The sequence below is a fragment of the Mesoplodon densirostris genome, chromosome 2, assembly GCF_025265405.1.
Source record: "Mesoplodon densirostris isolate mMesDen1 chromosome 2, mMesDen1 primary haplotype, whole genome shotgun sequence".
NCBI lineage: Eukaryota > Metazoa > Chordata > Mammalia > Artiodactyla > Ziphiidae > Mesoplodon > Mesoplodon densirostris.
The window spans coordinates 43,299,479-43,316,453 of NC_082662.1; the positions used below are offsets into that span (position 1 = coordinate 43,299,479).

Below are 16,975 nucleotides of genomic sequence, written 5' to 3' on the forward strand. Positions count from 1 at the left end.
CCCACTTTATCATTGAAGCTGCACAAAATCAGATTCCTCTTTTTCACGGCAGGCTTTCAAGTAGCTGAAGACAAAAATCATATCTCCCATGGCCATGCCTTCTCTAGAGGAAAATATTTCCCCAAATGATATGATTTCCACTTCCCTTCCCTTCCTACCAGCCCTGTTCTAGATAAGCTCCTGTTGCTTTTTTTCTTTTGGCCATGCCATGCGGCATGCAGGATCTTAGTTCCCTGGCCAGGGATCGACCCTGTGCACCCTGAACTGGGAGCGTGGAGTCTTAACCACTGGACTGCCAGGGAGCTCCCAATCTCCTGTTTCTTCAGGCGACAGCACAGAGTTTCAGCATGGAGTCTAAGGACTACTCAGGGGTAGTTTATCTTTGTAAACAGTTGACTACGACTTGTTATTCTCTTGTTGGGATTATACCTCTAAAAATGCAGCTGGCTTTTTGTTGGGAGTCACAACAGATTATTAATGTATATTCAGCTTAATTCAACCACAATAACCTCTACTAAAGCATGATTCTTTCATCCAAAACTTGAGCAATTGGTTTTCTAAGCCTATGGAGGCATCTCTTTCTATGTCTATATATTTCTGTAAAATTTTTCTAAGTTCATTTTTGCCTATTATTTCACTATTTTAAGGCTTTCTTGAATCTTATTTTTCATAATCCATAAACCTGATAACGTCTTCATTCAAGTTGCCAATAAGTGTGATGAGTAATAAAGAATTAAATATAGAGCCTCCTGTTTCCCTCCAAGGAGAGAGCAGTCTCTTAGTCAACAGTTTCTGGACACATCCATTTAATCAGCAATGAATCTACCTGCCGATTTACATCTCTCTATTTTTCCCCAGAATACTATGAGAGACTATCAAAAGCCTTGCTGAAATACAGATACACAGTGAATACAGGTAACCCTCCCTGACTTCCCAGGCTAGTAAGAACTGTCAAATCACAAAATACTCTTGGTTTAGCATGACTCGTTCACGAACCTATAATCATTGACCCTGATCTGACTGTTAAGCTGTTAAGCACATAATTCTCAGATCTACCCTAAGGTATACAGAGATGAAATCTTGGGAAAGCCTGTATGAGTGCTGGAATAGGGGAAACAACTAGGAAGGAAGACCTAGTACCTAATTTCTTACCTAGGCTACTAGGCACATGTCTGCTGGCCTGGGAAGCCATACCTTCTCCAAAGGCTGAGGAGAGAAAGGGGTGCAGAACAAAGAAGGACTCCTGAGTGTGTGGTCTTGTGGTAAGTTGTGCCATGGCACTTTTCTTGGACTACTTTGTCCAGCCCTAATGATGGGCTATCTCCCATCTGGACACACTTCCCGAGATAGGCATGGTAACTTACATCTCTCCTAGGAAAGGTACTCAGTAACTTGAATTCATCCCATGGAAATCCTTTGGAAGCTACAAAATCAAAGACGATCTGGAGCTTATTGCTGGCCAGGAAACGCCGCTCGAGGAACTCGCCACTGGGTGTCCGGATCCGCAGTTTGCTCACAGGCTCAGCATTTTCTTCCTTTGGCTCTGGAGGCAGGGCCTGCTCTAAGGAGAGTCTGATGGCCTAAAGAGGGCAAAAATCAGGTGTTAAACTGTTGATGGATGGAATTGTGGGGGGTGGGGGAGGGAGAGACAAGAAAAAACCTGCTGCTTCCTAGAAACTCATCAAAAGCTATTGCCCATTTATTAACTAAGCCTAATGCTTGGACAACAGAATTACGTGTTCTTCATTTTCTTAATATTAGCCCAATAAGCAATTAATTAAAATAAATCCCACCTTGATGACACATTAAATTGATAGGTAACTACACAGAGAAGAAAGGTAATTTATTTTTTACTGAAGGGCTCAGGTATTTGTGATTCCTTTCTAGGGTATGAATTAAGGCTATTAGAAGCATTTGCAAAAGACGCGTGCGCACGCGAACACACACACACACAGATGCGGGTGGAGAGAGAAAGAGAGAGGGAGAGAGAGATGGGGGTGAGGAAAAGAGAGAGAGGGAGAGAGAGTGGGAGAGAGAGCGCGAGCACACAAAAGAGAGAGAGAACATACATTTCCCAAGTAGAAATGACTGAAGATTTTGTAGAATTCTGGATAATATATTAACGACAAAATGGAGGAAAGACTCTGTTTGGGGTGATGAAAATGTTTGGAAATAATGGTCGTGGTTGCAAGACTGTGAATGTAATTCATGCCACTTAACTGTACTTAAGAAGGGTTAAAAAGGCAAATTTTTGTTACATGTATTTTGTTACAATAAAAAAATGGAATGGAAAGAAATTAAAATATCAGGCTTATTGGGGGCAGGAGACTATGGTCCTAGTTCCAGGTTTGCCACTAAACTGCTGTGAGATTTGTCCAAGTCCACATTTCTGGACCTACATGTGGCACAGACTCAAACAGGTGCGGTAAACTGTTGGGAGATCTCATGGCTAGAGTTGGGCTCTAGTTCTCAATCTAGTATTACGTTGTTTCACATTCAAGATATTCCAGTGGAAGGAGTTTAAAGATCTCTGATGTCCCTGCCTGTGGCAGAAATTCACTAAAACCTTTTTGTTCCTAGAACTGTGGCAGGTTCCTTAGACAAGTAAGCCTGGTATTAGCATGCTCAGCTTCACAGTTATATTGTGTTCCTGGTTACTTTCACATTTCCATGTTCCCAATTTTCATCAGTAGGGAAAACAAAAATTTCCCCCAATTAACATGAGTGAGAGAAATTGGGATATATGTTCTCTAAAATCTCAACACAATTTTCAAAGTTGGTGTCACTCCCTTTGGAGAAAAAACAACAACAACAAAAAACCCTATTAAACAACTCTTAGGTAAAAGGGGAAATATAATGAAAACTACAGAATATCTAGAAAACAACTGTTGAAATTTCATATTCATATTGGAATCTCTGGGATTCATTTAAAGCAGTGCTCAGAGGAAATTCATAGCCTTAAAATTCTTATATCATTCAAAAGGGAAGAATAAAAATAAGTTAACTGGGTCTTCCCTGGTGGCACAGTGGTTAAGAATCCACCTGCCAATGCAGAGGACATGGGTTTGAGCCCTGGTCCAGGAAGATCCCACATGCCGCGGAGCAACTAAGCCCCTGTGCCACAACTAGTGAGCCTGTGCTCTAAAGCCCGAGCCACAACTACTGAGCCCGTGTGCCACAACTACTGAAGCCTGTGCACCTAGAGCTTGTGCTCCACAACAAGAGAAGCCACAGCAATGAGAAGCCTGCGCACTGCAACGAAGAGTAGCCCCTGCCTGCTGCAACTAGAGAAAGCCCATGCACAGCAACGAAGACCCAACACAGCCAAAAATAAATAAATAAAAATTTTAAAAAAAGAGAAATCTCTTCCCTTGTAGCTTGTTTTAATGGTCAATGAGTAAGCATAGGTAAAGCAGGTAGCAGAGTAGTTGATACACAGAAGATGTTCAACAAAATACTTTCTACCTTCCATTACTGAGAGTCCTCAGCATGGACAGATACTAGAGTTTGTCAGGCATAGTATTTCGTACTTGTGTGATAGGCACCTGATAAGTGTTTGAACATGAATAAACTCTGATTTCCAAACAGTGAAATCTTACACATCTCTCAAGACCTGGCTCAAATATCAGTTCTTCTGTAGTGTTGACTGATTCCAAAAGCTGTGAAAGATTTTTACTTTGCCCCTGAACTCTAAGTATTTTGCTTTTATTTCTCTTATGTTATTTAGCACGTTCTTCCTTGATTTGCTGTTACTTGTAGACATGTTGTATCTTCCCTACAAGATGTAATCTCTCCTTGCAGGCAGAAAATGTCTTACTATCCTTTGTTTCTCTTAGAGTGCCTAGAATAATTCTTGCTCAAAAACCATTTGCTGATGCTGGAGAGGGTGTAGAGAAAAGGGAACTCTCCTACACTGGGAGAGTGGGAATGTAAATTGGTGCAGCCATTATGGAGAACAGTATGGAGGTTTCTTAAGAAACTAAAACTATAATTACCATATGATTTAGCAATCCTACTCCTGGGCATATATCTGGAAAAGACGAAAACTCTAATTTGAGAAGATACATGCACCCCAATGCTCATAGCAGCACTATTTACAACAGCCAAGTCATGGAAGCAACTTAAGTGTCCATCAACAGATGAATGGATAAAAAATATGTGCTACATATATACAATGGAATACTACTCAGCCATAAAAAAGAATGAAATATTGCCATTTGCAGCAACATGGATAGACCTAAAGATGATCATACTAAGTGAAGTAAGTCAGACCAAGAAAGACAAACATTATGGTTACCATAGGGGGTTAGAGGTGGGGAGGGATAAATTAGGAGTATGGGATTAACAGATATACCCTACTATGTATAAAATAAACAACAAGGATTTACTGTATAGCATATATATATAATATATACTATATATATATATCTGAATCACTTTGCTGTACACCTGAAACTAGCACAACATTGTAAACCAACTATACTTTAATTAAAAAAATTTGTTGAATAAGTTACGAGGTGGCATTCTCTGACCAAGAGTGATGACTAATGGAGTTTTCATCAGCCCAGGTTAGGGCCCTCCAGGTCTTTCTATCACTTGTTAGATGGCTTCCTCTATTTATAAGTGTATCTTGTCATTAATCCCATGTCTAGAAAAAAGTTCTAAGAGCCGTTTTTTGTGAGTCATCCTAGGAAGTCATTTGACACCCCTTCTCTTTTTTCCCACTGCACTTTAGGTAAATCTCTATAATAACTTTTACATATAGTATGTAATTCTATTTTTACAAGACTACAACTCCTGGAGCAGAAGGCCCACATCTGTATCCCTACTTCCTAAAAGATTTTGGGCACACACTAAGTAGTCAAAAAAATATTTGCCGAATGAGTGAATGAAAAGATTCTCTATATTGTCACAGACATGACCTGAACTCAGGGCGGAAAAAAATCAGCCAAGCTAAATGGATTTCTCACATATAGGGGTCCAGTGAAAGATGTTGCAGAAGTAACTCCCAGTGTCTTTTGGTGGGTAAAGTAAAGCCTGGGAAAAGGGGAGAAAATACAGTCTTTGTGCTTTTTGGGTGAGACAATATTTAGGAAGGATGGGAGTATTTGTCAGGCAAGAAAGGGGAGAGGAATTGAAAAGAATAGAAAACCATGAATCTAGTACAAGTTCAAGTTTTCTAAGAGTTCAACACAACAATTTGGGAATGATTCTTCTAAAGAAAATCAGTCTTCCATATCAAAATGAATCTGGGAAAAGTAGAAAGAAGTAAGTTGTAGGAAATATTAACATCCTTAGTATCAAATGCAATGGAAGTAGACCTAGCATTTGAATAACTTTTCTCAAAATTATGCTCTACCTCACGTTCCTCTTCTTGTTCTTTGCGAATCTGTTCCAAACGAAACTGTTCTGCCATCTCTCGCTCATGAGCTTCCCTCTGTTGATAAAAGAGAAAGGAATCCAACACTTAATAAACACTGGCCTACTTTTTTAAAAAAAGAAAAGAAATAAAAAGAGAAAGAAAAAGAAAAGAAAAAAAGTTCATTTTCAGCATGGCCCAGAGGTACACTGTGGTAATGAAAGTGTTTCTCTCTGGAACAAGGATGGAAATAAAAGCAACAACAAAGCATACCTCTATGATCATGGTGGGTTCCTATTCAAACATTTAGGTAGCTCTGGGTAGTGTAGCATTCAAGATCCTTCAGACCTTTCTCTGGTCTTCCTTTCTGGTCTTTTCTGCCACCTCCCCTGTACCCAAATATCAAACTCTATTCACATCAGCCTCTATCTTGAACCCATGTTTTCTGGCCCCTTGCTGCTAGCATACATTACTTCCTCTCCTACCCCCCTTTCTCTATCCAGTTCAAATACACAATCTCTTCTATGAAACCCTCCCTAGTACATTCCCATTTCTTAGCTCTCCAAAAAAGCTGGAAAAAACTTTCCACTGAAAATCCTGTTCATTGAACTCTCACAGAACTCAGTGCTTCCCTTACAACATTTGGGATCCTTGCCTAAGTGTTCCAGCTATCTGTGCCCTTGACTGAATCTACTCTACAGCACAATGTGAGCCTTCTTTTGAAGGCAGAAAGAGTGACTTATTCATTTTCCTCTCCTTCAACGCCCAGTACAGAAGCAGGTGCTCAAGAAGCATTAAATAAGTCAGTGGTTCTCAACACTGACTGCACATTAAAATCACCTGAAGAGCTTTTTAAACATTGCTAGATTTTACCACAGACTGATTAAAAACAAATGAAGTAAACACTAGGCCCATTTTTGTTTTCACTTCTCATGATTCTTGAAAAAATGTATCTTGTCAAAATGAACCATGCTTTAAGAACCTGAGGTAGAATTATATTCTTTCTGTTAATTGAAACTAGCTTTCTCCACTGCAAACCCAACTCTCTTAGGTTTCAAAATGATTAAAGGGCTGGCATTTAAATAATGAAAGACTATTTAGGATTGAGTTCTTTATCCCAGAAGTCCCCTGACCAAACCTACCTTTGCTCTGTCAGCCTCAAGTGAAAGGCGATAGGCCTCGTCTTGTTCTCTCTTCACATTTTCTCTGGCTTCTCGTTCGTCCTTAAAAGAAAGGAAAATATTCCAATGCATTTTACCACATTACTGGTTTTTAAAGAAAAAAACAATAATAATCCCCTTGTCTTACTCCTGTGTAAATGTATTATAATTAAACAAGACACTTTTAATGTGTACAATATAAATAAGCTAACAAATAATAAGGTGAGTAGCACAGTAGATAGTGAAAATAAGAATGTTTGAAGCCTAGTCTACCACTGACAAATTGTGTGACCTTGGGCAAGTTATTTAATCTCTTTAGGTCTCAGTTTCCTCAACTGTAAAAAAGAAATAACATTTGTCTCATGGGGTTGTGAGAATTCAATGCAATGATATATAAACTGTCTAGCAAAGTACCTGACATTTAGTTCATTTTCATTGATTAGTTCCCTTCTCCTTTACTCCTGATTTTTCTAAGATAAACTTGGAGATTATCAGCATTGGGACTAAGGGCTGGGAGAGAGTAAAGAACTAGGAAGTAATCTGGTCAGCACAGAAAGAGGCTGAAAGCAAAATACCCTGCTTAACTTTAGTCCACATCACACCACTAAAGCTTGGTTATCAAATGAGTATTTCCTGACAACATTCACACTCATGAAGTGCGGATAATGTAAGTTATCTAAGTTGAAGATCTTTTAGAATATTTTTAGTGTCAAGTGATTATGCCATCTGCCTACATTTTAATTGTGATTTCATATAAAATTAAAAGTTAATTCAACTACCAGAATTTCTTATTTGTTACATTCTGGAGTATAGCCAATATACATGTCCTTAAATTTTTTTTTTTTTTTTTGCGGTATGCGGGCCTCTCACTGTTGTGGCCTTTCCCGTTGCGGAGCACAGGCTCCGGATGCGCAGGCCCAGTGGCCATGGCTCACAGGCCCAGCCGCTCCGCGGCATATGGGATCCTCCCAGACCGGGGCACGAACCCGTATCCCCTGCATTGGCAGGCGGACTCTCAACCACTGCGCCACCAGGGAGGCCCATGTCCTTAAATTTAATAAATACCCACACCTGTTGACATTAGAATATAGGTTCCCTTTCTGGTCTTTTTTTTTTTTTTTTTTTTTGGCGGTACGCGGGCCTCTCACTGTTGTGGCCTCTCCTGTTGTGGAGCACAGGCTCCGGACGCGCAGGCTCAGCAGCCATGGCTCATGGGCCCAGCCGCTCTGTGGCATGTGGGATCTTCCTGGACCAGGGCACGAACCCGTGTCCCCTGCATCGGCAGGCGGACTCTCAACCACTGTGCCACCAGGGAAGCCCCCTTTCTGGTCATTTTGCACAATAGGCTGAATCATATATAAGTTACTGATATTTGACTGGTTTTGACCTATAAAAATGGAAATTTCATATGGTTTAACTTAATTCTTTCTTTTTGTCTCCTCAGTTCAATATATGCTTGCTCAGGCTGACTGTATGCTCAGCACTGTCTTAGGTACTCCCTCTGATATCTATTCAAGACTGGCCTTCTCCCTGAAGCCTCATACTCCTTTTGGTTTCAATGATTCCATGAAGTCCACAATCTCTGGTATAAATAGTAGTATTTCATTGATTCCTAATCTTTCAAATAAAAAATTAGGAAAAATTAGATGTTGTTGGCCTGAAGCTAATTGCTATACCATCTGTGATAAAAGAGTATGCCAGAGAAATTATATGTTGGGGCAAAATATCAGGAACAATGTTTAACCTGAGAGACCACTTAGGCTGCAAAGTAGTCAAGATAATTTATGTGTCATGTAATATGACACATGAATAAAAACAGGTTTTAAAAACTCCTACTTGGAGACGTACTTAGCCATTAGTATTTTTATTTTAAAGAAACAGAAGCATATTCCTTTAAAGACATTTTCACTGATTCCAACTGGGTATTTCCTACTTTGGTCTATATACTACAGTTTTACTATGACCAGATACAATCAGCCTGATAGGACTTATTCTGTATGTTTGTGTTTATATTTGCATTTATATTTACTCTGTAAACACCTTCGCCTGCTCAATATACAAGCTTGTACAGACTGGACACTTAATAGTTCATTTGGCCATGGCTGATCTATAGTTGATGTATAATGTCTTCATTTTTTTATGTCACCAAGGAGAGGTAATGAGGAGATTAGAAGACCTGTGTTCAACTCCTAGCCCTGCTAGTAGCAAGCTGTGTGTTCTTGGGTAAACACTGTCTCCCTTTTCAGTCATTTATTAAAATAAAGAATTGAGTTTTTAAGGAATCTGTGTCTCTCTGAACAACTCTATCTTTCCAAATTTAGATATTCCTAATATTATCAACAACCTATGGGAGTAATCTTATCTTTTTACATTTCAAATAGGGAAATATTTAAGATGTTTAGGATTTTAATTGTAACATACTTTCCTGACTCCACCTTTTCAAATTAGTTTAGATTTCTCTTGTAACATTCTGTTCTTTCCCTTTAAAACATTTATCACAATTGTATCAATTATCATATGATTATTTATTTAATGTGAGAGTCCCCCATGACACTGTAAGCACCATAAAGGCAGGGATCTTGTCTATATTACATGCCTCTGTATTTCAAGTGTTTCACACAATGCCTACCTTTTGGGAGGTATTTAATAAGCATCTGTTGAATAAATGAACCGTCTTTCCAGGCATAAAACATTTATTGTCTAGAGTAAAAATTAAGGAGGAAAATGATATAGCTCATTCATAAAGTGGCCCTATCTGAGTCAATGAAATTGACTGGCTAGGCAGAAATGACCCGTTATGACACTATGTACACACACAAAGGGACCTTCTAAAAGCTACCACAGCTGGAAGCCCTCTCTGAGCACAAACACAGTTTGTTATAAAAGCATTCTAAGTAAACAGCTCTGTTTTAAAACAGACTGTTGCAGATACGAAAGGGCATTAAATACAGGGATCCCTGCCACAAAATGTGGCACCTGTTGTGAGAGGACTTCTTGAACCAGCTAACTTCCTTCCTTCCCTCCCCACTTCTCTCTCTTCTATTTCTCTTCCCTCCTTTCCTTCTCACAAATATTCATTAAGCACCAATTTTACTTTAGGCATCACACTAGTAGTGGGGTTATAGAGGCAGGCCACAGTTTAATAGAGTAAGACATAGATAATCATGCTTGGACCACCTTCATCATTATTTTATGGAGTCTACTGATTTTATTGTGAAGAGTTCAGTATTCAAGTTTTGTGTTACTTTCCTTTTGTTCCTTAAATAATGTCACTCTCCACCTGGAAAACTTCTTGTTTCATTGGCTCCATCACTCAAAATCCTACCAGCTTTTCATATACTTTTAGAAACATAAGATATCAACATGTCCAACAAAGCCAGTACACAAATGGAGAAACTGAAATCATATGAGGGTAAATAATTTACAAAAGACCATTAAGTCAGTGGCATAACTGAGATGTGAATCCAGATCTCCGACATTTTCCTCTCCTCTCTCCTGGCAATCTAATTGCTCTTTCCCTTATCCACAGCTCTCTCTGACCATCACAGATAGAAGTGTGGCTCAGGGAGAGCTGTGGATAAGGGAAATGATGAATTTTCCTAAACTCATCATGGTCATAGCTTCTTGCGTGTTTGGTAGTTGCTTGTGAATGGCTATTATTTCTTCTTTTCTGTCTTGTAGTTTTTATACTTGCCTCTCCAACTGTCCTATTCACAGTCATTTCTAATTTGGGGATTTAGAGAACATTGCTTAGCCTTTCCCTCATATTATTCTGTATAATTAGACTTTTAAGAAAATTCCAGATGCTGTGGTTAACAGTTCATGTATAAATTTGTTCTCATAAACTGTAAATGTGCCTCTTGGAACTTCTCCTGTGTCCTACAAATACTGTCCTTGCAGAGGTTCCCCCTGCTGCATCTTAGAGGACACATCAAAGTGATTAGAAATACTTTGTTGATTGTGTGGAGGTAGAACAGCTGGATGATCAGGTTCAGGAATAGTTTTCAGGTGCTACCTGGGTTATGGCTTGGGCTACTTGGTATGAAAACACTCCTTGTTATAGTAAAGTGAGAAGCTGGATTGCTCAGAACTAAGTGATAACCTCCACTGGAGCCTTTCATCTGTAGCATACTTGTCACTGCTCCCATGCTGCTTTATGCTACAGTCATCTGTATACTTGTCTCACTACTCCTACCAGAGCTGTAAGTTCCCAAAGGGAAAGGACTCTGTATTTCTTATAGCATCCAGGCCACTATCTTACATATGGCAAGCACTCAATACCTATTTGGTAAATGAATAAGTGGAATTATCAGTGCTCAACAGTTTTATACCTGAAGTTCTGGAACCCCTAAGTATCCTTCAGACTAATAATTTTTTATTTAAGTGCATTTTTCCTATTCTGAGTAGTATAATAACTTGTTAAGAAGTGCTGGAATTAGTATTCAAACCTAGTCTTTCTCTCCTGAAACCCTGTGCTTTTTTTCCACTGTGGCACTCTGGGTTGCTCAGTATAGTTTTTTTTTTTTTTTTTTTTTTTGCGGTACGTGGGCCTCTCACTGCTGTGGCCTCTCCCGTTGCAGAGCACAGGCTCCGGACATGCAGGTTCACCGGCCATGGCTCACGGGCCCAGCCGCTCCGCGGCATGTGGGATCTTCCCAGACCGGGGCATGAACCTGTGTCCCCTGCATTGGCAGGCGGACTCTCAACCACTGCGCCACTAGGGAAGCCCTCAGTATAGTTTTACATCTCTGAAACAATGGCCATTGAATTAGATTTCTCTACAACCCATTAAAAATAATGTCTATTAAAAATAATGAAAACATCTTATGAGCTATCAAATGGTTCCTAAATGAGGAATTTAACCAGAAATGAGATTTAAGTGTAACTTGTTACTCCTCAGTAGTGTTTAAAATTAGTAATCATCAATTAATTCTCAAAGGGCTAATGCAAAGTTTCACATTATCAAATTGAAGCAAGCTATAGTGGTTAGGCTTGTTTCAAATAATAACCAATTGCATACACAAATATACACATACATATATACATATGGTATTTTTTGTTCTTCTGAATGCCTGGGTTAGAATGCACACACTGTTCTTTGCCTTAATAAGTAGGATCTTGAAAACAGGGAAATGGTCCTGGTCTGTCTCTAAGGAGATATGGACCAAGATAATGTGAAATTCTTTCAATTTAAATACTTAGATATCTCTAGATAAAATATAGCAAAAATGTTAAAAAGTATTACTCAGCATGTGAGAAAGAAAGAACAAAGAAAAATTCCTAGGTACCAGAAATAAAGAGGAAATTAAAAATCAGCACTATAAATGGTGAGGTAATATGGAACCTGACAGACAGATTATCCATCTTGGTAATCTGAAAGCCCAGCTGGAACCAGAAGATTTCATTTTGGACCCAAGCAAGGTAGGAAGTTGGAAAAGTTATCTGTGGGATAACTTTTGGCAACCTAATGTAAGTGTAATTGGAGTCTGGAAATAGAGTGCAGGGAAGAGTGGGAGAAAAATTATTTTAAGAAATAATAGCCAACAATTTTTTGAATTTGATGAAAGCTATAAAGCCACAGATCCAAGAATGTAAATGAACATCAGGCAAAATACACATGAAGAAAGCTACACCAAGGCACATCATAACCAAATTGCATAAAATTAATATTAAAATGAAAAATGTTAAAATCAATCAGACAAAAGAAAAGACATAATATGTACAGGGAAACAAAATGAGAATGCAATCAGACTTCTCATCCAAAACAGTGCAAATGAGAAAGACAGTGGAGCAACCTCTTTAAAGCACTGAAAGAAAAAGCCAAAACAAAAAAAAAAACTTGTTAACTTAGAATTCTTTCTATACCCAGTAAAAATATCTTCAAAATTGAAGGTGAAATAAAGACTTTTTCAAATATACAAAACTGAATTAACTACCAGCATGTGTACGACAGTAAAAGTTAAAGGAAGTCCTTTAAGGAGAAGGAAGATAATACCAATCAGAATCTGGATCTACCCAAAGGAATGAGGAGAACTGAAAATGGGAGCTTCATGGGTAAATTAATAGACATTTTTTCCCTTACTATTTAAATCTCTTTAAGAAACAATTGAGTGTATCTCAATGGCATTTTTTATAGAAATAAAAAAACCATTCTAAATTCATGGAAACTCAGGGACCATAAATAGTAAAAAAAAATCTTGAAAAAGGAGAACAAAGTTGGAGGACTCACATTTTCAAAACTTACTACAAAGTTACAGTAATCAAAACATTGTGGTACTGGCATAAGGATATATACCTAAACTAGTGGCATAGAACAGAGAGCCCAGAAATAAATTCTCATATATACAGTAAATTTATTTTCAACAGGGTGCCAAGACCATTCAATGGAGAAAGGGGAGTTTTTTCAACAAATGGTGCTGGGAAAGTTGGATATCCAGATGGAAAAGAACGAGGTTGGATCCTCACTTTACACCATATACAAAAACAGCAACTGAAAATGAATAAAAGATCTAAAATTAAAGAGTTAAAACTATAAAACTCTTAGAAGAAAACATAGGTAAAAATCTTCAAGACTTTGGATTAGGCAATGATTTCTTTAGTATGATACAAAGCACAGGCATTAAAAAGTAAAAATAGATAAGTTAGGTTTCATCAAAATTAAAAAATTCTACTGATTCACTTTGTTATAAAGCAGAAACTAAAAATAAATAAATAAATAAATGATAATAAAAATTGAAAAATTCTGTGTATCAAAGGACATTATCAAGAGAGTGAAAAGACAATCCACAGAATGGAAAATATTCGCAAAATCATACACCTGGTAAGAGTTTAATATCCAGAATTCCTAGAACTCAACAACAACATAAAGAAAAAACAATCCAATCCAAAAATGAGAAAAGGCCTTGAATAGATGCTTCTCTAAAGAAGATATATAAATGGTCAATAAATACATGTTCATAGCAGCATTAATCACAATAGCCACAAATACATGTTCATAGCAGCATTAATCACAATAGCCACAAGGTGGAAACAAGCCAAATACTCATCAATGGACGAACAGATAAACAAAATGTGGTATATACATACAATGGAATCCAGCCATAAGAAGGAACAAAGTTCTGATACACACTATAACACAGGTAAGCCTTAAAAGACATTATGCTAAGTAAAGAAGCCAGACACAAAAAGACAAATATTATATGTTTCCACTTACATGAGGTAGCCAGAATAGGCAGATTCAGTGAGAACATTAGAGGGGAGGGGGAATGGAGACTTATTGCTTATTAGACTGGCTAGAATCTCCAGTCAGGTTCCATATTACTTCACCATTTACAGGGCTGATTTTTAATTTCCTCTTTATTTGTGGTACCTAAGAATTCTTCTTTGTTCTTTCTTTCTCACATGCTGAGTAATACTTTTAACATTTTTGCTATATAATTTATCTACTATCTCTAAGTATTTATATTGAAAGAATTTCACATTATCTGGAATAGAAGTGATGTGAACAGGCATCCCTGCCTCTTTCCTGATCTTAGTAGGAAAACATTCAGTCTTTCACCAGTAAGCAAAATATTAGCTTTTAGGTTTTTAAATAGATGCCCTTTATCATGTTGTACTCTATTCCTATTTTACTGAAAGTTTCTATCAGGAATGGATTAACTTTTGTTTAATGATTTTTCTGCATCCATTGAGATGACTGAATGGTAAATCACAATGACTGATTTTCAAATCTAAGGCAAGAAAAAGAAATAAAAGACATCAAGAATGAAAGGAAAGAAGAAAAACTCTCTTTACGCAGATAAAATGATTAGGGATCTGGAAAATCGTATGGATTCTACCAAAAAACTATTAGAATAGGTGATTTTGGTAAGGTTGCAGGATATAAAATTGATATACAATAAGCAACTGTATTTCTATACACTAACAAATAATCAGAACTTATAATTATTTTTAAAAGCTATGATTTATTTGTTTGTTTGCTTATTTATTTATTGGTTGCGGCATGCGGGATCTTTGTTGAGGCATGTGGGATCTTTCATTGCAGCACGGGCTCTTCATTGTGGTGCGCGGGCTTCTCTCTAGTTGTGGTGTGTGTTTTCTCTTCTCTAGCTGTGGCGTGCAGGCTCCAGGGCACGTGGGCTCTGTAGCTGTGATGTGTGGGTTCCAGAGCACGTGGGCTCTGTAGTTTGTGGCACGCAGGCTCTCTAGTTAAGGTGCATGAGCTCTGTAGTTGTGGTGTGTGGGCTTAGTTGCCCCGCAGCATGTGGGATCTTAGGTCCCTGACCAGGGATTGAACCTGAGTTCCCTGCATTGGAAGGCGGATTCTTTACCACTGGACCACCAGGGAAGTCCCAGAACTTATAATTTTTAAGATGCCAGTTATAATATAGCATAAAATATATGAAATACTTAGGAATAAATTTGAAAAAAGATGTACACTGAAAATTTCTAAAACATTACTGAGAGAAATTAAAGAAGACCTGAGAGAAATTAAAGAAGACCTAAATAAACATGACATATATCCTTTTCATAGATTAAAAGAGTCAATTTTTATATGTCAATTTTCTCTAAATTAGATTCAATGCAATTCTAATAAAAATACCAGCAGTATTATTTTTTTTTTAGAAATTCACAAACTGATTATAAAATTCATATGGAAATGGACAGGACCTAGAATAGCCAAAACAACTATGAAAAGAACTTCAGAGGACTTACACTACTTGATCTCAAGATTCATTATAAAGCTAAAGTAATTGTATGTGGTATTAGTGTAAGACAGAAAAGAACAATGGAATAGAATGAAGTCTAGATATATACCTACACATATACAATCAGCTGATTTTTGACAAAGATGCAAAAGCAATTCAGCAAATTGTGCTGGAACTACTGAATATCTATTATCTCCCTTTACCTCCCGGAAAAAAACAAAACAAAACAAAACCACCTTCAATCCTACTTTATACTATACATAAAATTTAACTCAAATGGATCATAGACCTAAGCATAATATCTAAAGGTATAATGCTTTTAGAAGAAACATAGGAGAAAACAGCGACCTTGGGTTAGGTCAATATTTCTTAGATATGATGCAAAAACATAATAAAAGAAAAAAATCTAACTTGGACTTTATCAAAATTAAAATCTTCTGCACTACTAAAGACAGGTGAAAATGATAATGAAAATTAAGCCAAAAACTGGAAGGAAGATCTTTGCAAATTACTTATCAAATGAAGGACTTGCATCTAGAACATATTAAAAAATTCTTAGATATAAAAATGATATAGAACACAATTTTAAAACTGGTCAAAAGATTTGAAAATACTTCATCAAAAAAGATATGGTGGGACTTCCCTGGTGGTCCAGTGGGTAAGACTCTGCACTCCCAATACAAGAGGCCTGGGTTTGAGCCCTGGTGGGGGAACTAGATCCCACATGCATGGCGCAACTAAGAAGTCTGCATGCCGGAACCAAGAAGCCTGCATGCTGCAACTAAGAGTCCACATGCCGTAACTAAGACCCCGCACAGCCAAAATAAATGAATAATAAATAAATAAATAAATATTTAAAATAAAAGATATGGATAGTAAGCACATGAAAAGATGCTTTATCTCAATAGTTATTTGGAAAATACAAACTAAACCTACAATGAGGCACCACTATAAATCTATTAGAATGTCTAAAATTAAAAAAGACTAACCATACCAAGTGTTGACATACAAAGTGGAGCCACTGGCAGTCTTACACACTGTTGGTGGAAAAGTAAAATGGTACAACCACTTTGGAAAACATTTTGGCAGTTTCTTAAAAAATTAAGCATATACCTACCATATGATCCAGTCATTCCAGTCCTAGGTAGTTACCCAAGACAAATGAAAGCATATGCCTATATAAAAACTTGTATATGAATGCTCATAGAAGCTTTATTTGTAATAGCCCCAAACTAGGAAATATTCCAATTATGTTCATGAATAAGTGAACAGATTTTTCAAAACGTGAAAAAATACAAACACTATTGAAAGCAGCAGTAGGGGCTTTGTCAAACAATTCCTTGTTCATAGCAATTCCCCTTCATAGGATTTCAGAGAATGAGAGAAGTAAGCCATTTACCAGGGACTTTTATGTAAATTTTAAGGTAATGATTAGTAGGTTTGCAGACCTGAGTTCTCTAATGAAGACCAAATCTCAGAGACTCAAAAGAAGAGGTATGCTCAGAAGTGAGTGATTTAGGTTCAGTTACTGAAGGTAACCAATACAAAGTGGGCTCCTCTCAAGACCCAAGACAGCACTGAAATAAACTGAGGGTTAAATGAGACCACCCAGCTTCACTCTCAAAACAGTGAAGACAGAGGAGATAAAGAGAAGATACAATTTGGTGAGAACTGAAACTACCCATTCTTAGCTTTATCTGCTTCATTTTACTAAATGAAAATGATGATGATGGTGGTGGTCACATACA

At 37.5% G+C, this 16,975-nt stretch overlaps 1 protein-coding gene across 1 annotated transcript in view; it reads right to left on the reverse strand.

The window, feature by feature from the left end:
- Positions 1-16,975, reverse strand: part of FAF1 (Fas associated factor 1) — a 479,002-nt gene that overhangs the window by 39,588 nt on the left and 422,439 nt on the right. Inside the window, exons 16-18 of the mRNA XM_060089778.1 lie at positions 6,502-6,582; positions 5,360-5,437; positions 1,365-1,580 (exon numbers count right to left, since the gene is read on the reverse strand). Of these exons, the coding sequence (XP_059945761.1) occupies positions 1,365-1,580; positions 5,360-5,437; positions 6,502-6,582 (375 nt within the window). The remainder of the gene's footprint in view (positions 1-1,364; positions 1,581-5,359; positions 5,438-6,501; positions 6,583-16,975) is intronic.